At 48.5% G+C, this 23,226-nt stretch overlaps 1 protein-coding gene across 1 annotated transcript in view; it reads right to left on the bottom strand.

The window, feature by feature from the left end:
- Positions 1–13,565, bottom strand: part of LGMN (legumain) — a 31,743-nt gene extending 18,178 nt beyond the window's left edge. Inside the window, exons 1-2 of the mRNA XM_079126266.1 lie at positions 13,430–13,565; positions 3,134–3,296 (exon numbers count right to left, since the gene is read on the bottom strand). Of these exons, the coding sequence (XP_078982392.1) occupies positions 3,134–3,292 (159 nt within the window). The 5' untranslated portion in view covers positions 3,293–3,296; positions 13,430–13,565. The remainder of the gene's footprint in view (positions 1–3,133; positions 3,297–13,429) is intronic.
- Between the last annotated feature and the right edge of the window lie 9,661 nt (positions 13,566–23,226).

Below are 23,226 nucleotides of genomic sequence, written 5' to 3'. Positions count from 1 at the left end.
GGACTATTGGCATAAGATCTGCTATTTTGCTGCTGCCATTATTCTGCCTCCCCACCCCCAACCTTACAACCCAGATTGTTAGCCCGGGAACCTCCCCGCCAGCCACTGGCCCGTTGTTATTAGCCGGTGAAATTCCACTACTTAAGAACAGCTCCCTGCCATTCTCTCTCTCTCTCTCTCTCTCGCTCTCTCACTCGCTCTCTCTCTCTCTGTCTCTCGCTCTCTCTTTTTCTTTCACCCTGCAGGGAGACACTCTGCCTGCTCCCTTAATAAAATCTCTTGCGTGAGTTCCCGGGTCCAGCGTGGTTTCTGGGTGCTTTCAGGGAGAATTCTGTGACCCTCGCACAGATCAGATCCCAGAACTCAGGGAGATAAGGGTAATTCTCCCCGGCCATAAAATCTGTAAGAACAAGTTCCAGTGAGAACTGGTCAGCTTGCACCAAAATGACCTTGAGTTGTCACGGCAGGAGGACTTCAGAGTCTGGTGGCATCCTGCTGTTAGTCAAAAGTGAAGAGGTGGACTTGGGCAGGGCTTTCTGGAAACTTCTCCAATAAAACTGAATGACAGGAGGGGCACACCATCCCTCTCCTCTCTGAGAGGACCCCTCTCTCCCTTGAGCATGTCCCCCTTTCCCCTTTCCTATTCCTTCTAATAAACTCACGCTGTCACTCTGAGTGACGTGCCTGAAGTCTTTCTGGCATGACTGCAAGAATCAGGTGTGGCGGGGTCTCCAAGCTGCCTGGGCTTCCTGGAAGGCCCTGGCTCTGGAACAGTCCTGTGGGAACAGTTCTTTTAAGTGTCCTTTTGCTGCAGCCTCCACAGTTTGGAAGCACACATTGGTGGCTGGTTGGGGACAGAGGCAGGGACGCGGCTGAGGTGGGGCTGATTGGGCACAGTTTATCTCCACACAGCCTCACTGCTGTGGGCAGACTGTGGTCTGTGGCTACCACTTTTCCTCTGCCTCCCGAACTAGCAACACTTTTTCAAAAAAACGTTCCTGGGAGCAAAGCGGAGCTAGATAACTCCCACGTAATGTTTAACCAATGTTTTTGTTTTTTTTTTTAAATAGTCGGTTGTATGAAAACCAGCGTGGCTGATGAATCAGCATGTGTGACCTGCTCTTATTATCTTTCTGACTCGTGGTCAGTCAGGGAGGGGAAACCTGAGAGTGGCATGTCGCGGGCGGCTCTTTCCCTGGTCAGGTCAGTGGGTAGGTAAGGAAAGGAGATCGTGCTGCCAAGATAAGAACTTTCTCACCAACCCAAATTTCCTATTTGGCTAGCACACAAAACCCATTCACGAAATGAGTCATGACTTCATCTAGACCAAACCTCTACTCCATGGCTATCAAAACAGACACGGTGGCAGGTCTATCAGCCCGGTTCTCACTGACGGTTAACAGTCAAGGACACAGCTCTGCAGCTGGGCTGTCCAACGCGGCAGCCACTGGCCACACGTGGCTACCAAGCTCCTGAGGTAGCTAGTTCAAAATGAGCGGCACGGTTTGTGAGTGCACACTGGATTCCAGAGACTTGGTACGAAGGAAATAGTGGAAGGCATTTCAACCACTTTTAATATGGTGACTACAGTAATGGTTTGGGTATACTGGTTTAAATAAGATATTTAGATTAATTTCACTTATTTTCAAAAATATTTTCTAAACGTGGCAGCTAGAAGATTTATGACCCACGTGGCTCTCCTGCTGGATGAAGCCACTCTAGAGCCAGAGGCCTTGGTTTGAATCCTGGCCCAACCTCATGGGCCAGCTGTACCATGCTGGGCAAATGGCTGATCCAGCCCCAGAGAGGGAACAGGAAGCAGACCTCCTACACACAGGGTATGGCGCTCCCGAGGAAGAGCCCACATGCAGATTCCCACAGTCTAGGCGGCTCATTACTGAAAAGACTGCATTTTTAAAATAACGGCTTTACTGTGATATAAATCACAGGATAGAAGCCAAACTCTTCATATCGTAATTCAGTGGTTCTAGTACTTTCACCACAACCACTATCCAACCCCACAACAACTGCACTGCCCCCCAAAGACCCCGTCTCCATTAGCAGTCGCTCCTAACCCCTCCTCGACCAGCCCTGGCAACCATTATCTACCTTCCATTCCTGCCGATTTCCTTAATTTGGACTTTCATTTAAATGGAACCAAAAGCACGTGTTCTCCGTGCCTGGCTTCTTGTACTTAGCACAATGCGTTTAAGGCTCATCCATGTTGAAGAATGTGCACATATTCCCTGACATGCCGGCACCACCCTGTGCTCACCGCTCATCATCCGAGGGACACGGGTGTCCCCAGGCTTTGGCTGTTGGGAACAAGGCTGATATAAACACCCACGTGCAAGTTCCTTCTGTGTAGATGAGCTGTTTCTCTTGAGTACAGACCTGGGAGGGAGTCGCTGGATCACAGGGCAACTCTATTTCACCTTCTGAGGAACTGCCAGGCTGTCCCCAAGGGGCTGCACCATGCCACCAGGAGGTTCAATTTAACGTATGCTCAGACCTGGGTTCTTCTCTTGACTCTGATGGGCTGAGTTGGTGGATGCCAGGAGAGACAGGAGGAGGGGCGAGGAGAGCAGCCTGGCAGAGGGCAGAGGGGCTGGGGGCTTTCAGCAGAGCCCCAGGCCTGGGTCCTGTCTGCCTCCCTCACTGTGACGTCAGCACGGCACCTTGTCTCCCAGGCCTCAGTCTCCCTTCTATAAAGGCCAGCAGGGCTCAACCTGGGCTTTGCCTCCTGGGGACATCTGGAAATGCCTGGAGGCATCTGGGCTGTTACAGGGGGTGGGTGTGTTGCTGGCATCTAGTGGGCAGAGGTGTAGGGCCTTGCTAAGCACCCCGCGATGCACCAAGCGGCCCAACAGCAAAGCGTTATCAGTAAGGCCCAGGTGAGACACCTTGCATCAGACTCGAGTGGCTCCAGGGGACTTCTGAGGGGCTGCCAAACTGTTTTCCTAATGGTTGCACATTTTATAGACCCATGCCTGACATAGGAGGGTCCCTTTCCCCACATCCTGTCTACACGCACACTGTAGGCACCTAATGGAGTGTAAATGGCTTCCCACCACCACCACCCAGGACTGTTCCCAGGGCTCGTCTTAAAGGAAAAGCAGCATTGCTGTCTCACCTGGTGCCTGTAGTTGTACCAGCCATTTGAGCCGGCCACGATCACCACCCAGTGCTTGCCGCCATCCTCAGGGTCGTCCACACCAGTGGGAGCAGCAGCGACGCCCAGAGCCAGGCTGAGCAGTACGGCGAGCTTCCAAGTCATTCTGCTCCGTGGCATTCAACTGCAGGAACCAGAGAAGCAAGCAGCAGAGTCAATTAAGGAGGAATGACAAGAACATTGGACCCTGCAGCACCCACAGCAAGTGGACCAAAGGCAAAAACACTGGGCCCCTGCACACTGAGGAGGACACAGGACAGAGCGCTTCTGCTCTATCTGCGCATGCAGAAGGGGCTGCCCCAGGCCTCTCTGCCTGGCCTCCTGAGGAGCAGAAGTTATGCCTATGACCAGAGAACATCCAGAAGGCACTTTGGGGACCTTTTAAAGTTTTGGTCACAACCCAAAAGAGAGCAGATATAATTCATCAACAAAATTCATTGTGTGGGCAAAATATCTACCACATACTAGGAACAAGAAAATAAACAAGGCCAGGCGTGGTGCAGCCTGTAATGCCAGCAGCTCGGAGGCTGAGGCAGGAGGATCACAAGTTCAAAGCCAGCCTCAGCAACAGCTAGGCCCTAAGCAACTCAGTGAGACCCTGTCTCTAAATAAAATACAAAATAGGGTTGGGGATGGGACTCAGTGGCCGAGTGCCCCTGAGTTCAATCCCTGGTACTCAAAAAATAAAAAAAAAAAAATATGCAAGTAATATAAACTGCATAGAAAAAATGTGAAAAGCAGACAATTTAATAGCAGTTACTGCTGGTTGGTAGGTGGGATTAAGATTAAACTTTTTCAGTTTTTTTCCCTTTTTGGTAATGATCATCTTTATCTTTAATAGTTAATCTTTATCTTCTTTATCTTTATTAGGAATAGTTTTCAAATATGTTTACAACCAAGTGTGATCTTTTTCCTATTTGCCTCTTTTTTACAGTTTATGTATATTACTTAAAAAGTCTGTAAGCATTCAGTACATGTTCAGTATTAACAGTGAGGGACAACTTATGTTTATGGGTGAATTATCGGGATAAGCTACCATCAAATGTGAATCCACGTCTGTGCATAAGACTTAATAGAACATGTACGTGTGCTCCATGGAACAGGTGGGGCAAATATTTTCGCTCTGGCTTTACAGGGGGCAAGAGCAAGTGACCTGTCCAAAGTTCACGAAGTTGACCTGGCCAGAGGAAAAACCCTTTTGCTCAAGATCCCTGCCCCAGGACTCTGCTATGTGGCTCTGCATCTCTAGACTTGATTCTTAATGAAATACAACCTTATTTTATACTTCAATGTCAAAACTTCTTTATTTAAGAACAGAGTCTCCCTACATTGCCCAGCCTGGCCTAGAATTCCTGGGCTCAAGCAATCCTCCTGCCTTGGCCCCTGAGAAGTCTGGACTACAGGCACTGCTACCATGCCAGCTAATGCCAACACTTTAAAGTCTTAAGCACAAAAGGTGGGCACATGGCCTGGTTCTGGCCACCCTGCAGTATGAGATGAGACCTCTCCTGTGTCCTGGCTATGCTGTTCTAAATAACTGCCTTCCTGTTGGAGAAAACACAGCCAGGCCTGTGACTCTGTGATAAGAGGAAGACACTGCATTTGAGACGTGGGGACTGAGAGCAGAAGGGAGGCTGCGAGGCCGACCTCGGCCTCCACCTGTCCACTCATTACCACTCGGCCAGGTTCCTGCCCAGCTCTGCAGGACAATGCCCTAGGTACTGTGCACCCAGCTGAACAGCAACAAAGCCTCTGCCCTCACGGAGCACGCAGCCAGCTGACAGGTGACCCACCTCTGAGGGGAAGAAATTGTCCTCAGCGTTCTGTTCCTCGTACTCCAAGCACGGAGTGAAGCCCTGGCGCTCTTGTGAAGGTGCCAAGAATTCAGGGCTTCCACAACGCAGGCGAGCACCCAGCTCTCCCGGGATCTTGGAGGACGCAGACTCTGATGGTCAGGCCTGGGGAGGGCCTGGGACTGCATTTCTGACTGGTTTCCCATGACCCGAATGCTGCCAGCCTCAGCCTGCACTCCCAGATGCCTCTGCACGCAGCCTGCAGGCTCCAGGCCTCCTCGGGCCCAGCCCTGCCGGACCCGCCACCCGCCAAGGCCCTGCAGCTCCACCACCGAGGGATGTCTCCCACCCAGCAACCCGGCTCGCATCTGTAAGCCCACATCGTCTGAAGTCCGGTTTCTGCAGCAACACTGTCGGTCTGTGAAGGCGTAACTAGAGTAAGGTGCTCCCGATTTGCCTTTTTGGGTTGTTTTTGGGAGGAAAGGAGTTTAGTATGACCCATAAGAGTTGAGGTCCGTGGACTGACGGGTCCCCCAACCCCTGAGAAGGCTCCTCCAGGTCCCACTACCCGCCCGGGGCACAAGTATACAAACGTACAAGGAACCAAGAGGGAGATCAGCCCAGAGAGGGAAAACCTATGTCCCCAGAGCTCCCCAGGGCCCCGGAGGGTGAGAGAGGGGCCCCTGAGGTGGCCAAGTGGCAGCTCTTACCCAATTCCAAGCCCACCCAGCAGCCCCGTGGCTGCAACCAGGGCTCACTGGGAAGCCTTCCCTGGGGGGGGTCAGCAACATCCCTCTGGAAAAGGAAAGACTGAATACTTTTGGCTTTTCCAGTCAGGCCATCTCTGTGGTGACCAATCAATTCAATTCAATACGTAAAGCAATTCAATACGTTTCAATAGAACGTCAGCTATTAAAAAAAAAAAAAAAAGCGGTAGTGGGCACAGTGGCACATGCCTGGAACCCTGGCCACGCAGGAGGCTGGGGCAGGAGGATGGCAAGTGCAAGGTCAGCTCTGGGCAACTTAGCGAGACCCTGTCTCAAAATAAAAACATAAAGGGCTGGGCCGCAGCGGCAGAACCCTCCGCGGTCAATTCCCAGGACCACAAAGCCAGGCAGCGCGTTTGGCCATGGCCGCAGTTGCTGACCTTGCCCCCCAGCCCACACCCGGGGACAGTCCCGCTGGCTACTATAATCTCATCAGCAATCACCAATCGGCTCTCCATCTGCATTTCATTCTGCTGAGTCTGGTTTGTGCAATAGTCCTGAAGGGGCTCACTCCTCAGGAGGCGCTGACGAGCGACTCCCCTCGCCGGTGCAGGGTTAAAAGGAATAAATAAAACTCAGTCAGGCCCTCCATATCCAAGGGTCCCATATCTGCGGACCCAACCTCGAATCAACAATATGTGGGGGAACAGCTACTTGGGAGGCTGAGGCAAGAGAATTGCAAGTCTGAGGCCAGTGTGGGCAACCTAACAACATCCTGTCTCCAAATGAAAAATAGAAAGTGCTGGGGATGTAGCTCAGGTAGAGCACCCCGGGTTCAATCCCAGGGAGGGAGGGAGGAAGGGAGGGAGGAAGGGAAGGAGGAAGGGAGGGAGGGAGGGTGGAAGGGAGGGAGGGAGAGAGGAAGAGGGGGTGGGAGGGAGGGAGGAAGAGGGGGTGGGAGGGAGGGAGGAAGAGGGGGAGGGAGGGAGGGAGGGAGGATGGAAAGGAAGAAGAAAGGAAGGGGGTGGGGAAGCATGTATTTGTTCCAGCACACACACATGAGGGGGAACCCCAGCAAGGCAGGTATATATATTTGGGGAAAAGAACTGCATCTACACTGAACGGGTACAGACATTTCTCTTGTCATTATTCCCTGAACAGCACAGTATAACAAGTATTTACACAGTATTTACATTTATATAAGGGACCTGAGCATCCAGATTCTAGTATCCAAGGGGACCCTGGAAGCAATCCCCAAGGACCAAGGGATGACTGTCCTCACGTCAGTGGTCGACCTGACTGTGAAGAGAGTGGACCCCACCAGCTTAACTGCTCAGCTTGACCAATGGTGCAGCAGCCACAAAGAGCACCCCTTGGTTCTTTTACAAAATCAAGTTTATCCTTCATTCTTCTAATATACCAGCAAGTCACCCACAGGGAGGAAGAGTGCCTTGTTAACACAATGACAGTCGCACAGTGAATGGCTGATGGTGGCTCCCTCTGTCATGTTTTTTGTCATTCCTTAAACACAACACTAAGTTAAAAGCCATACAGTCGGTCACTGAACAGAAAATGACACTCAAAAAACACATACACTAATGCTATTCTGGGAACCAATTTGAGGCCTGGATGAAGAGGAAACATGAAACTAATATCACCATCTCCACAACCCTCAGCTGCCAACTGTCTCAAGTGGCCAGCCTTAGATGGCAATTTCCTGATGGACTTCATTGCATTATTACTGGCAAAGTCAAAGCATCGAAGTCATAAATAATCTTGCAGCATTCATTAATTCTTGCTTTATCAAAGTGAAAAGTGATAAAGAATGCATGAATGATCCCTGCTGCACTAGCTCCTGCGACTCTGCTATTCTCAGTCATGCCCTCCATGGTCCCCACACACAGGCTACACTGTCCACTCCCTCCATCTGCCCTCACAGCCACCCCGTCCATCCAACAAATGGGGCCCAAGCACCCACAAGCTGCTCATGGGCACACACAGGGAAGCAACCAGACCTAACCCTTCTCTGAGCTGACATCCTAACAAAGACATAGCCCTGAAGCACCCAGGGCATCAGATGGCGATGAGAGCTCCGGAGAAAAACAAGGTGGGCAGGGAGGGAGCCCCTGGAGAAGGGGGCATCGTTTCTCAAAAGGGGAAGACTTTGAGGAGGTGAGGGAACTGACCCACTGGGAAGAGCAAAGCTCTGGAAGCCACATAAATGGCCAGCCCCAGGAGACCGTCCAGGTACCTCAGCCATGCCACATCCTTTAAATGGGAAACTGTGGACTCCTGAAAAACAGCAGGCAGCTCTTAATGCCAAGAGTGGACACGTCTCCATGGTGCACTGCCAGGTAGACATGTTTACCTGCTAACCACGTGCAGGGAGAAGACAACAGAGGTGGCGGCAAGGGGCGCCCCGGAAGAGGAACACAGGCATCTATCCCTGTGTGTGGCCCTGTGAAGGCCCTCTACCTACTCCCTCCACACGACAGCCTGAGCGAGTACCACTCCCACTCCGTTCAGATGCGGGGGCTGGGGCTCAGAGGCAGAGAGACCTGCCGGTGAGTGGCGCCACTGTGCCCCACACGCGAACCTGACTGTAAAGACTGGCTTGCTCCCCTGTGCCATCTGCCTCACACACTCACCTGTGAAGTTCTCCAGGCCCCATAACCACACGCTGCGCCCTGGGGCTCGAGTCCAAGTGCAGAGGTGGCCCTCAATGCTCCCTCGACGACGGGCCACCCACGGGGCTCCTCCCACACACTGGGTGGGCCTCTGAGTAAAGAACGCTGGTCAGCCCATCAGTGGAGAACCTGACCACACAAGGTCACACTCAATGGGCAACATTGCGAATGTCACCAGTGACCAGTCCTCGGCCATGCCTCATGTCCCTGCTCCAGTGATGGGGCTATCCTAGGTTATCCATGAGAATGACTTGACTCCATTTCGAGGAACATACCACCTAGTGCGTTTAATCCATTTGGGAAGTTTGGGACCAAGTGCCCCTTCTAGATAAACTGTCATGAACAATAAAGATAATAAGGCCAAGGTCACAGAGCCCCTAAGTACTGACTCAAGTTCAAACCCAGTCTGAAATCAAGGCCATGTCACACCTCAAGCATCACCAAGGGTGACCGCTCCTTGGCAGCCCTCATTCGCCAGGCCCTGGGTACACAGAAGAAACCATCAGAGCCAGATGAAGCAGCCAGTTAGACAAGGACATGTATAAAGAGCCTTCTGAACTGAAGAGTCTTCTCCCGGAGTTTCGTGGGGTTTGCTGACAACATGCAAGAGAACACGGACAGGTATGAGGACTGTCTCCCTGAGCACGTGTGGGTCAGACTCGTCGGAGCTCTCTTCTCCATGGGGCCTTGGCCTGGCAAGCCCAGTTTTAGTAAGATCGCTGCAAGAATTCCCTCACCTTTGCTAGCCAATCAAGTTCCTCTTGGTAATTTTCCACTGGCAGAGTTCAGGACGCACCCCTAAATATGGCATCTGAGCATACTAAGTGTTTCAAACTGAAGGAATTCCACCAACCCTCTTACCTGGCCCACGGCCCTAAATCCCAGCAGATCCCTGCTGTACTTGAAGTTGTATTCTGAAATCTCTCTTTCCTGCTGCAGTAACTAGAAGAAAATCTGTCTTGCTTTAAAAAAAAAAAAAAAAAAAAAAAAAATCCAGTATGATTCCTTTTTGAAGACACACAGATACCAAGGCAGGGGAGACCCTTCCCTTCCCTCCTCTGGGCCTCGACAGAGCATCTATGAAATGAGATGGTGGAACTAAATTACCAAGGGTCTATTCAGTTCTCAAATCCTTTGATTTTCTAGCTAAAAAACAGATTAAAACAAAATTCAACTAGATCTTACCTCAAATGAAAAAATTTACTTTATTCAGCTTAGCTTATCATTTCTTTTCCTATAGGGAAAATCTATAATTCAGTGGCAAACTGAATGCTAATTATGATTAGCTAATTATGCTAATAATTCTAATGCTAATTATGATTCTAGCAAAGTTATTTTCTAACTCTGTATATTGGGGGTAATAGCAATGCAAATATTTGTCCATAGACATGCAAAGAAATTCTATAAATGGAGGTTCCACTGACACCCCCCACCCCAGGCCACTTCCACCTCCCTTTGTACATTCACTTCAATACTTCTAAGCTTCAGATGCAACTTTATTTTGAAGTTTCCTTTTGACTAGCTCCTCACCAACTCTCCTCATTACTAAGTTTCAATAAATCCTCAGTATGTGTTCAGTTTTATATTTGTGCAGCAATAACTATCTTTTTAAATATATATATATTAACATTATAGAAAGCACAAGCAACTAATATATTTCAAAACACAGTCAAAGATATTTGTATGAATTTACTAGTGACCAGAAGATTTTTAGGTATCTAGCAAAGTAAATTCTGATCAGTAGTGACTAGCCTCTTCATTGTTGTGTTCAGTGCTTATTTTTACCCAAATTACTATTTTTGAAATTTGGTGTCAGCGCAGTTTGTGGTCTTTTCCCAAAATTATGGAACATGACTTTTATAGCTACATGTCAATTCTTGGGTTAAATTTTTACTTTTATGTTTTTACTTCAAGAAATTTAGGAGTAAATATTAAACTATAGAAACATTTTTTAAAAACACAAATTACTCATTTCCTACCAACTAGACCATCAGCTATTAATATTTTATACCTCTATTAGGTCTTCTGCTTCGGCATAAAATAAAAATTACAGATGAAATTTTCCCCTACACAGTATCATCCCCCACACACCAAAGGTAACTACTATCCTAAATAAGAATTTCTTTCCAGCTGATTTGTTACAATTTTTTTTTAAATATACTGGGGACTGAACCCAGGGGCTTTCTACCACTGAGTACTCCCCAGTCCTTTTTTAGTGAGTCAGGGTCTCACTAAATTGCCAGGGTGACACTGAACTTGCAAATCTCTGGCCTCAGCTTCTCAAATCCTTGGACTCTGGGATTACAGGCATGCTACGGCCTCACCTCGGGACTCATTATACTTTTAAAGAAGATACATATCCACTCCATTCAGGGATTTCTTATACTTTTTAAAAGATACATATCTACTTTATAAACATTTCTCACTGAATAGACTTTTAGGCTGTTTAAAAAAAATTTTTTTAACCATTATAAACAATGTTGCAACAAACATCCAAACATCCCTCTCTTTGTATACAAATGTCTAGGGTATTTTCTAAAAGTTGAAACATTGGGCCTTAGGATGCCCATTTTGCTATGGCTATACTGGTCTAAGATACACTTGTACCAGCAGTTGAAGACAATCTCATTTTCTCCAAACGTCTATCACCTCTTGATATCATCAAACTTCACAATTCCTAATCTGATGGATACAAAGTGATCTAATTATAGTTTTGATGTGTGCTTCCTGCTTTACAAAATAAATCTTATCATATGTTTATTTAATCATTCATATTTCAACACCCTCAAAACACATGACAACTTCCCTATCATTTCATGGAACTTGAATTATCATCTACTAAGCAACTTCTGCAGTTACACAAAAAAGAAACAAACAGAAAACCTTGGAATTTCTTCAAAAGATAGTCACAGGGTCAGGCACAGCACACACGCCTGTAACCCCAGCTACTCAGGAGACTGAGGCAGGAGGATTGCAAGATGGAGGCCAGCCTGGGCAACTTAGTGAGACCCTGTTCCAAAATAAAATGAAAAAAGGGACTGGGGATGCAGTTCAGTGGTAGAGCACCCCTGGGCTCAAATCCCAGAATCCCCTCACCCCAAGAAAAGGTCAGTCATACGTAGGAAAATTCAAAAGAGACAAAGCTCACTTCGATATACACTCGGCACCGTTTAATGATGCTTGGGTCACAAACTGCATATGCAACTGTGGTTCTGTAAGATTATAATGAGATGAAAAATTCCTATTACCAATGACATCGCAGCCATCCTAGCACAGCCATCAGAGTAAAGTGGCTTTACTCCTGAGTCTGCGGTGATGCTCATGTGAACAGACCAGTCATATGAAAGTAGAACACATACTACTATGTCCAGTATGTGATACTTGATAAGGATAATAAGCTACTTTGTTATGGTCTACGAACTTACTATACTATATTTTTATCATTATTTAAGAGTGTACTCCTAGTTTCATAAAAGAAAAAGCTTACTGTAAAACTCAGCCACGTGACACTTACAGCAGTCGCATACAGCTCCATGTACTGCATTCTCTGCCAGCATCAACAGGCCATGTCCAGTGACTGACCTATACCATCTGACTCTGTGTTCAAACACTCCATAATGCACAGCAATGAAAGCACCTAATGACACATTTCTCAGAACATACCCCCATCATTAAGCAACGCATGGCTGTATTTTCCTGAGCCATACATGGTACAGTGTATTCTACTTCCTTAACAGCTCTCAAATCTTTTTTTCCTTTCCTCTCCCTTCCCACTGCAATGGTCTTTAAAACTCTCTGTAATTCTTTGGGGGACTAATGCAATGACCTACCTGTCTTTAATGTGACCTCTCTCCAACACTTCCCTATCTGCAACACTTTTCCACCCTACAGAACACCAAAGAAACAGATCTCCTTAAAGTGCAGCTTTCTGGACACTCAGGATAACATCCAAATCTATCACAGCAAGACAAGACCTGTAAGATGTACTTTCTATTCACATGGCTCAGAAAACTCACCACCCACAAGAAATTCATTGTTCTAACCAGGCTCCATGGCACCAGGTCCAAAAGTTTCCCTCCTTCTGTGCCTCCACCATGCTCCTTTCCTGATGACACGCTCTCCTCCTCCTCCATCTCACCAGCTTCTGCCCTTCCCTATATCTTCACTCAAGCATCCCCTTCTCTGTGAAGTCCTACTCCTTACCCCAAGTCAGGGTCAATGCTGCACCTGTGCAGATCTCTATTCGCGCCCCTCTAACACTGGAATTGTTCACTAGAGGCTTGTCTCTTCCCTCCCACCTCAAAAAGCTTCACAAAGTTTGTAGGCAACCCTAAATAAAGAAGCCGGGTTCTTCCAATACACTCCACAGGGCGAGTCTCAAACCTTGTGTGCTTATTTTCATCTATAAAACAAAGCACAAGCCACAAAGGTCCTTCTTCCAGTCCCGACTGCACAGTGCCCGACCTAGAATAATCCTAAATCTAACAGAGGCTATGGACCACACGCGGCTAACTTTCACTTTCCGGTTGATGTTGGGTGGTCCTGAAACTCACCAGCTCAGCTCCCGAAACCAAGGCTCCCTTGACATCTCCGAAGGGCTATTTGGGGCATTTTTGTTTGTGTGTTTTGTTGTTGTCTTCGTTCTCAGACCTCCGCATGGATGTACTCCCCCACACCAAAAGCATCAGCAGCCTCCACTGTTACTAGATGGTGAAAGTCGGAACCCAGCCCTGGACCCAGGCGGGCACTCACTCAGCAAATCCCGTCTCCTCTGGCGCCTCAGTTTCCCCTGCAGGGCAACGCGCCGTTCCAGCCCGAGCACGCGCCACCAGAGGGCTCCGCTCCACCCAGCACCCCTCGCAAGCCGCCCGGCTGAGCGGCCGCAGCCTGTCCCTCGGGATTCACCGTCTCCCGAAAGTCCCCTTTGCAGGACGAGAAACGGAATACCCACAAAAGGTCAGGGAAAGAAAAGCCCGGCCATGAGGCCGAGAGCCGCTGGTGCCCGGCTTAGACTTGGTGACCTGTGGTGTGAGCCCTGGCCAGCCCTGGTTCTCCGGGGCCAGCGGTTACCTGCGGCGGGAGACCGCGGCTGGGGCAGCCGAGACAGCAGCACCGTGGGAACGCCTGGCGGCGCGCAGGCTCAGACCAGACCTCGGTCGTCCGCCCCGCTGTGATTGCGCCGCCGCGCCGCCGCTCCCAGGGCTAAAGCCCCACCGGGCCGCGCTGATTGGTGGAGCCTCGGGGCGGGGCGTCTGCAAAAACCAATAGAAGAGGACAATGAAGCCGGCTAGTCGGAGGGACTACAAGTTCCAGCGTGCATGGGCGGGGTCTCCGAGCTGCGGTTGCGCAATGCCCCAGGACTGGGGAACCCCGGGTACGCGAGCGAGCCTCAGTGATTACCGGTTGTCCACCAAGCCCTTAGTTCGAGTTTGTCCGCGCATTGACCCACTCAGAGAAGCTTCAAGAATTCTGATGCTTCCTTGTGGTCCCCAGAGATTGTAATTTCACTGGTCTTCGTGTGGCCTGGGTTTTGGAATTTGTAAGGAGCCCCAGGTGATTTGGAGACACAGACCCTTTTAATTCTCATCATGCGCTTGTGAAAGATGGAAACGGTTATTTTCACCCCAACTTTGGGGAAACAGGGAGTTTAGTTAAGGCAAAGAGATAAAGTTAATTGTCCAAGTTCACAATAAATGTTACTTGGCTGGAGAGAACTGGAACCCAGACAGTCGGGTTTCTGAATCCTGTGCTTTTAATCCCTAAACAATGTTATTTCTCAAAAGGTTTGTATTACCTCAGAGCGAACTGGAGAGAAAAATAAAATACCGTACATAGGACCGCCATGTGGTGGCGCTCAGTGAATGGAGTTGGATGGAACTCCAAGATTCTGGACTACAGTCATGGCTTGTCTCCTTTGATCTTCTTTATAATTTTTTTATAGTATGTCTTCTCTGGGCCTGCCACCCAGGCTATGAAAATACAGTCACACCTTTTGATTTAGGTATTATCTCTGGTTATTTTTGCAAACAAGGCAGACTTGAATAGCTATGTGAGAGACTGCATGACCCATAAGGTTGAGAAGATCTCCTCTGTGTAACTGGGTGGCTCAAGGTCACAGCTTGGAAGTGTTGTTTAGCTTCAGCCAGAGTCTAAGTCGATAGCCACTTTTCATGACTGAAAATGTTTTCAGTCTTCTGCGTCGGAGAGCTTTATTAGAACTTCATTCTCCCATTTACTCAACACATTTAGTAGGTGTCCTTTATCGACAGGTAAAGTTGAACATTGTAAGTAGGATTTCATTTCTTACCTCCTTGTGAATTTGTTGTCACGTAAGAAACAGAAATATGTCCTTAACCCCTCACTAATTCACGCAGAATAAATGGTGGCCTGATGCCTAGCACATTTAAACAAACAAAAGGACAGGAATAACCTCTTTGGTTTCCCTCAGCAACAGCGTGGGACCAAGAGCTCAGAGTGCAGGAAAAGAGAAGTTGACTGGAAGTTGAAAATCAATGGGAAGAGCTGCTGGAGGGTGTCAGGGAAGTGTTTAAGAACCCCAGAAGAGGCTAAAAGGTGGCTGCCCAGCCCAGCCACAAGAGGGAAGCTGAGAGGAGGGAGGCCTGATGTGGGGCCTGAATGCATGTGGGATCTTGCACTCGAGTTCTCTGGATTCAAATCCCAAATCTACCACTTACATGCTGTGTGACCTGAGCAAGTTCCTTAGCTTCTCTGAACCTGAGTTTTCCCAAATAAAAAGTGGAGAAAACAATACCTACCTCATAAGGTCTCTCTGAGCGTTCGATTTGTTAGCACAGTGCCCCATAAATATCAGCTGCTGCCTGGGATCAGGGGATCCCTGTGGCAGGTGGGTTATAACTTGAGAATTCTGGTGAGGGAAGTGAGGTGGGAATCTGTGACGGGAAGTGCTCGTGCCCCTGATGCCCCAGAGGGATGATGGCCAAGTAGGAAGCACTGAGCTAATGAGAAGCACCATCAGCTCGAGTGGGCACCTCAACAGCCCCGGAGCAGTGAAGCAGGGGCCGGGCAGGCCCAGGCTCCTGGGGACATATACATGACCAGGACTGGTGCTGCCCTACGGTGCATCTGAGATTAGCGAGGCCAGAAATGAGCAAGTAAGACCACAAAGTGGGTCAGATAGCCGGGTCACAGAGCTAACAGCCCTGAGGAGTCATTTCAAGAAAGGTCTGTTTTTGTTTAATAGTGGGAGGTGGAGCGATCAAGAGTAGGAAGCAGCCAGAGTTGCAGAGAGCAGGGTTCTCTGCTCAATGTCACTGACTGTGGGGTGGACAATTTTGGCAGGAAGCTGTCCTGTGCGAGGGAAGATGTGTAGCAGTATCCCCGGCCTTTGCCCACCTAATGCGGTAGCAGCTCCCCCCTACCCCGCCCAAAGTTTTAACAACCAAAAATGTCTTTGTAGGTATTGCCCAGAATCCCCTGGGGTGGGCAAATGTGCACTCACACCCATGTTGAGAACCGCTGATTCAGAGAGAGGGTTGGACAGGTTCATTCATTCATTCTGTTTGATGTGATGCTTAAAGGCATGGACTCCAGATCCAACTTCCTGAGTTTGAATTCCAGCTCCGGTACTTCCTTGTTGTGCAACTTTGAACAATCGTCTCACCTCTCTGTGCTCCAAGTTCTTCTTCTGTAAAATAGGGAATGAGAGCCCTGTGCTCTATTTCTAGGGTGACTGTAAAGATGAAATGAATCAATACATCTGCTGTGGTCTGCATGCATCCCCCAAGTTCACACGGTGGAAGTTTAATCCCTAATGCAGTAGTGTTGAGATGTGGGCCCTTAAAAAGACCAGAGCCCTCATGATCTGATGGATTAATGCTGTCATTGCAGGAGTGGGGTAGGTGCCAAGGGAATAGGTTTCCCAGAAAGGACTGAGCATGCCCTTTCTCTTACTCTTTCACTGTGTGGCATTTTCCATCATACTGTGACACAGGTCCTTACCAGATGTCGCCCCTTGATCTTGAACTTCCCAGCCTCTACCACTGTGAACCAAATAAACTCCCATTGTTTATAAATTAACCAGCCTGTGGAATTCTGTTATAGCAGCACAAAGACATTGTGTAACGAAAAACTTAGAAGACAGTCAAGCCATGTGTTGACTATTTACCAACTGCATGTCAAATGCCAGGCACTAGGCTGAGCCCTTGGCAACCCTCTGGTCAATTCTTCCCACCAAGGATGGAGGGGATGCTGTGTTTGAATGTGTCCCCCAAAGTTCATGCATTAAAACTTCACTCCCAGTGCAACAATACTGGGAGGCAATGGAACCTTTAAGAGGTGCCTGGGTCATGGGGGCTGAGACAGGGGATTAATGCCTTGTGGGAACGATGAGCTCTTGTGGGAGGGAGAGAGTTACCTCTCTAGCAGGTTGTTGTAAAAGCATGTTTGATCTCCTCTCCTCTCTCTTGCTTCCTCTCTTACCACGTGACCCCTCTGCCCTTCCACTGTGTCATATTGCTGCACAAGCCCTTCACCAGAAGCCAGGCAGGTGCTGGGGAGTGTTCTTGGATTTTCCCAATTCCTCCAAAACCATGAGCTTTTATGCCTTATAACTCACCAAGTCTCAGGTGTTTTGTTATAGCAACAGAAAATAGACAGTGACCTTTCTAAAAATGGAAACAGCTCCTTTAAAGTAAAATATATTTAGAAAAAGCACACTTTTTTGTGTGTGGTGTTGGGGGTTGAACCCAGGGCCTTGTGCATGCAAGACAAGCAATCTACCAACTGAGCTGTATCCCCAGTCCCTAAAAAGTACATATTATAAATGTGCAGCTCAATAAACTTTCACAAAGTGAACACAGCCAGGTATTCGGCACTCAGATAAAATCTGAGCTTGGCCAGCACCCCAAATCCTCCTTTGGACCCTTTTTAGGTGATTGTTTCTTCTTTTAATGTTAATTCCCTTCCTTCTCCTGGCATTGAATTATGCTGTTTCCTCCCAACTTCCTTCATTTTTATTCTGATCGAGCACCTTATTCTTTCTCTTTCTTCTTAATTTTTAAACAATGGCAACTACATATAACATAAAATGTGCCATGTTAGCCATTTAAACTGTACAATTAGTGGCATCAGTTATGTTCAAATTGTGGTGCGGTGGTCACCATCATTTCCAAAAGTTTGCATCCCAATCCCCAGCTCAAAGACCCTTCTAGAACGAGATCCTCCAGTGTCAGTATCTCCTGCGACCCGCCTCTCCCCACGACCTCATTTCCTGCCTCCTCACCCACCTAGCTCAGCCTCAGGACCCTTCTTGCCTTTACATTTGAAGCTCTCGGTTCCTGCAATACCCTTACCCTTCCAGTCACACGGCTGGCTCCTGCCCCAATGCTGGCTCTTCCTCAAAAAGAGCACACGAACCTCCCCCAGCCCAGCCTTCCACCTGGCTTCACTCTTTCTAAATGCTTTTTCATTTCCTAGATGCAAATAAAATATAAGCAGCGTGAAAGCAAGGTTCCAGCTTACCTTATTTACTTTCTATACTCCCCATTCCCAAAAGAGTAGCTGTCACATAGTAGATGCTCAGTCACTGAACCAAATGGCATAATAAAGGTACATACGGTTTGCTGTGCTCCTGCGCATGGGAGAGTTCCCCAAGGATATCCAGTCGACTGATCAGCACGTGTAACTCTGGGCTAGGTAGTATATTCTAAGAGTGACCCTCCGGTAACCTCCCGAGTGTATAATCTCTTCCCCTTTGAGACTGTGGGGAAACCTCTAACGGTGACGAGCTTTACTCCTGGGATTGCGTCATGTTATATGGCAAAAGGGAGATTTGCAGGGCAGTTGTGAGTCCTGTAGAAGCCAGGAGTTTTCTCTGGCTGATGGTAAAGGGGTTCATTGCTGGTGTGAACATACAGGGGCCACAGGTACACGGGCAGCCTTAAGTGGCTAAGGGAAGCCCCCAACCGACAGCCAGCAAGGCAATGGGGCTGTGGGCCCTACGCTGTAAGGAGCAAAATACAGGCAACAACCCGAAGTGGGTAGGAGGGGGTTCTTCCCAGAGCCTACAGGGAGAAGCCCAGACTACCCATTTGTGGATTACATTTTACAGGTTATTATTGACTTGAAATGATTTCTTTTACAGATAAATAAGGGAAGCAATTTTCTTTAACTCTTAAAGTTTGATGTAAGGGAGACAGATGGAAACCCAGGTCACATGACATGCAGCCCAGCGAAGGCCACCTCCAGCACGAGCTCACGAGCTCTGGTCCTCATGTCAGGATCTGGGTTTGCATCCTGGTCCCATTACTTACCAGCTGGATGCTTCTGTCTATAAAATGGAAATAACTGTTAGCTTTTGTAAATTAAGGGAGGATGAAGAGACTTAGGAATGCTCTGATAATTGTTCATTTTCTTCTTCCTTCATCAGCATAGCTCTTTCTAGACACTTTCCCAACCATCCTGAAATTCTACACAGTAGACAGAGCCACATTGTTAGACCTTACATTTTAAGACCTCGGCCCTGATCAGAGCTTACCATGCCTATGTGACCTCCATGGCTTGATTTCCAGACCCTTCTCTGACCACTACCTGTCCCCTGACTCCTCCTGGCCAGTCACATTGTCCTCCATTCCTGCCTAGGGCCTTCCTTGGGCTTTTTCCTCTGCCTGAAATGTTCTTACCACCAAATTTCCGAGATTTATTTGTTTATTTATTTGTACTGTGAAATACAACAAGAACACAGAGAAATGCATAAAAACATGGTTGTAGAGTTGAATGGATAATTATAAAGCAAAATAACCCATGAACTCACCACCCAGGTCAAAAACAAACCCCCACCAGTGCTGCAAAGGCCCCCCATGGGCCCCAGTCTGATCACAATCCTGCCCCACCCCCCAGGGGCTGGCCCCGTGACTAAGAGGATTATTGTTTTCTTGCATTTCTTTATAAGTTTGGCACCCACATTTGTGCCCCTGAACAAGAGTTTGGCTTTGTCTGTGCTGGTGTTGGATGTGGTCTGAGCTTGTCCCCCAGGGTTCATGTGTCAGAGGCTTGGTTCCCCATGTGGTGGTGCTGAGGCGGTAGGACCTTTAAGGGGCAGGGCCTCGTGGGAGGTTCTTAGGTCACTGGGGATGCTGCCCTAGGAAGGAGATGCTGTAGTTCTCATGGGACCCTGGCTAGTTCTCAAGAGAGCAAGGTGCTGTAAAAGCCTGAGCCTCAGCCCTGAATCACTCTCTGGCTTCCTGTCTCCCTCCTTCATCCTCTCCCACCATGACCTCGTCTGGCATGAGGTGATGCAGCCAGGGCGGGTCCCTCACCAGGGCCAGCACTATGCTACTTGAACTTTCAGCCTCTACAACTGTAAGCTAAATAAACCTTTTTCCTTTTTAAGTACCCAGCCCCAGGTATTTCCTTCTAGTAATGAGAAACAAACTAATACAACCTGTGTTTGAACTTTATTTGCATGACTCATACTGTTCTTCTGTGTCTACTTCGCATAATAAATGTCAGGTTCATGACCGTATTCCACATGTCTGCTCGCAGGAGTAGTTCATTTTCTTCACATCATCTTACATGATATGATCATATCACAATTTGTCTTTCGATTATTCATGAACATCTGGGTTACTTCCAGGTTTAAAGTGACACTGATGTGGCTGTGATTATTCTTGTATCCTGGTGGATTTTTGTGTGAGTTTCTCTTGAGTAAAAGCCTCAGAATACAATTGCTGCATCTCACAGGAAGTAATTTTCAACTTTTCTTTGTAACTTCAAAACTGTTTCCAACTGGGCTGTCCCACTTTGCATTCCCAAAAGCTGTGTTTGCGAATTCCACTTTCTCTACAACTTCCCCAATGCTTGGTATTGCCAGACTTCGGACTGCTCGCCAAGCCAATATGATTATAATGGCACCTTGTTTGGGTTCTTACTCCACCCAAAACTGACTTTAGCGTCGTGAATAAAGTATTTCCTCGCTTCCTTCAGTCCAGGCTCAAATGTCATTTTCTCAAGGAAGTTTCCTTGAATATTCTACAGAATAAGCATCTCTAGGCTCTCTTCTATCACTCCCTACCCCCTCACCCTGCTTTATTTTTATTAGCTCCTGACACTGTATCTATTTCTCTTATAGCATGCTATTCTATGTTTATTTGGTTATTTTTATTTTTGTAACAGATACCCTCCATAGTCTAAAGGATTTGCGTGTGTTAGTTGTTTTAATCTTCATAGCAATTCTATGAGAAAGTTCTGTGTAGTGCATGCTATGATAAGCCTGATTTTTTAGATGAAGAAACTGAACTCAGAGAGACTAAGAAACATACTCGAGGTCACACAGTTGACAAGCGCAGAGCTGTACTACATAGCAGGTTTGTTTTGTGTCTTTTCACGAATTGCAGCAGGTCTAGCAGCATCCCTGACCACCACCCACTAAAGGCCAGTAGCAAATCTCTTCTCTCCAGTCGCAATGTTCCACAGTGTCTCCAGACATGACCCCTGGGAGACAAAATCCCCACCCCAGTTGAGACCACTGAGCTAAGTCTTGAAGTTTATTCTGGGGGTGGATGACCTGGAGATGCTGCATCCAACAGGAAGAAGCAGCTCGGGTTGGGTGTGGCAGCATCTGCAGTGTCAGTCGCTTGGGAGACTGAGGAAGGAGGATCACTTGGCCCATGCACTGGAGACCAGCTTGGGCCACATAGCAAGAGCCTGACTCAGGAGGAAGAAGAGGGACAGCAGGAACAGGAGAAGGAAGAGAAGGAAAAACTACTCCAAGTCTCTCCAGAGAGGAAGAGAGCACCCTCGCCCTCTTCTCCACCCAAGTTCCAAAGGTGGAAGGAAGGGACTGTGGGATTTAGAGGAGTCCTCTCCCCTGCATCCAGTCTGGGACTGTGCCAGCCCCTGTGGCAAAGGCCTACATTCAGAGAGTAGTTTAGAAAGGGCTAAGGAGAGTGTCTGGGTGGGTGTGCGGGGTGTCAGAGGGCAGCCAGAGGCATCTGTGTACCCCAGAGGATGTGGAGAAACAGACAAGAGTTTGCAGACCGCCGCCGGGCACAGAAGTGCAGAACGAACCTGTGACCAGCAGCAGCCTGCAGCAGCAAGGCCCGCTCAGCACCTGACGGCCCAGTGTGACCGGCCAACAGGCACCAGGACTGTGTGCCCAAGGACTAGGGCAGGCAGGCTGCAAGGCTCACCAGACCATAAGCCTAGAGGACAGCAAGGGAAAGGGCCCTCTCTCCACTGCCATGGGGCTGTAGGCGCCCGCACTGTCTGCAGACACCATCCTGAAAGAGAGAAAAGGAAACAGGATGTGCATCAGAACACAGCCAGCTGCTACAGCAAAGGCCAAAGTGAAGGCAACATAAACAAGACAGTTTCTCCCTTGTAAAGAAAGCCAAGTATCAGCAGTCCAGAGCCGTTAAGGAAGCCCCTGGGGCTATGGACACAGCGCTTCGCTCTTAAGCGCTTCCATGCCTGGACCCTTGGCTTCATCTGATCAAAGCTGGCTCCACACTGTACAGGGCAGAGGCCTTCCAGGAAACTGAGGCAGCACAAAGTCCCCCCTCCACACCCCAATTCTTGCAGTCATGCCAGAAAGACTTCAGGCACGTCACTCAGAGTGACAGCGTGAGTTATTAGAAGGGATAGGAATAGGGAAAGGGGGACACTCTCAAGGGAGAGAGGGGTCCTCTCAGAGAGAAGAGGGATGGTGTGCCCCTCCCATTATCCAGTTTTTTGGGGGGGGTCCCAGGGAAGTTTCCAGAAAGCCCTGCCCATGTCCACCTCTTCACTTTTGACAGACAGCAGGATGCCACCAGACTTTCAGGTCCCCACTGCCATGACTCGAGCTCATTTTGGTCCATGCTCACCAGTTCTCATTGGAACCTGTTCTTACAGATTTTATTGTTGATGTGAATTACCCTTATCTCCCTGAGTTCTGGGATCTGGTCTGTGCAAAGATCACAGAATTCGCCCCTTCGGGGTAACTCGCATTCTTCTTATCGGCATTTGGGGGCCTGTCCTTCTGTAGGTAACAGGTAGTTTGCTGAGGAATGTGGACTTTAGCCAGGCAGGGCTGCAGATGAATTGCTTTTTAAAAAAAAATGAGGCACGTGGGGGTCAGCACAGTGGACCGGTTTATAGAATCATTCCCTTAAACTCATGTTCCACTGACCATGTCGGTCTGTCCTGTCATGTACCGTGACACGTTCCAAGCAGCTGGATGGAGATCGTAGGTGATATTATGCCATTGGCCAGAACTGGGTCACAGGGCTGCACCTGGCTTCCAGGGCGGTGGAGAAATATAGGCTTAAGTTAGGTAGCCAAGGCTGAGGCTCAGGGATTCTGTTGCTAAAAGAAATAAGACAGGAAAGATATTTGGGGACAACCAGCTATCCCTGCTGCCAGGAGAAAGCCTGAAAGGCTAATACATGTTCCCAAAAGAACCTGCAAGGAAGTGATTTAAACCAGAAGGACGCATGAGGTCCCTAATGGGCTACTTTAAGTCATATCCTCCCTCCCTCGCCCCCTCCCTTATAGCATGGGAGCTCTGGGCCCAGATAGCAGTTAACAAAACAGGGACAAAAGTATTCTTTGCATAATCAAGAATACTGCATACATTTGTCCCCCTGCCGAACCAGAAAACAGAGGACTGTTTGAACTCCATCTCCTCTGTTCCAGAGCTCCCAGGCAGGCCTCCAGCTGACTCTTGTATAGGGGGAGATGGTTCTGTGGCCATGTGCTCACTGCTGTAGTTTGAATGTGTCCCCCAAAGTTCCCATGATGGAAACACCATACCCAAAGCCCCAGTGCTGGAAATGGAGCTTCTTAAGAGGTTACTAGGTCTCAAGGGCTCTGCCCTCATGAAAGGATTAATGTCATTGTCCCCACAA

The sequence above is a fragment of the Sciurus vulgaris genome (genome assembly GCF_902686455.1).
Source record: "Sciurus vulgaris genome assembly, chromosome: 2".
Classification (NCBI taxonomy): Eukaryota; Metazoa; Chordata; class Mammalia; order Rodentia; family Sciuridae; genus Sciurus; species Sciurus vulgaris.
This window is presented reverse-complemented; position numbering and strand designations above follow the sequence as displayed.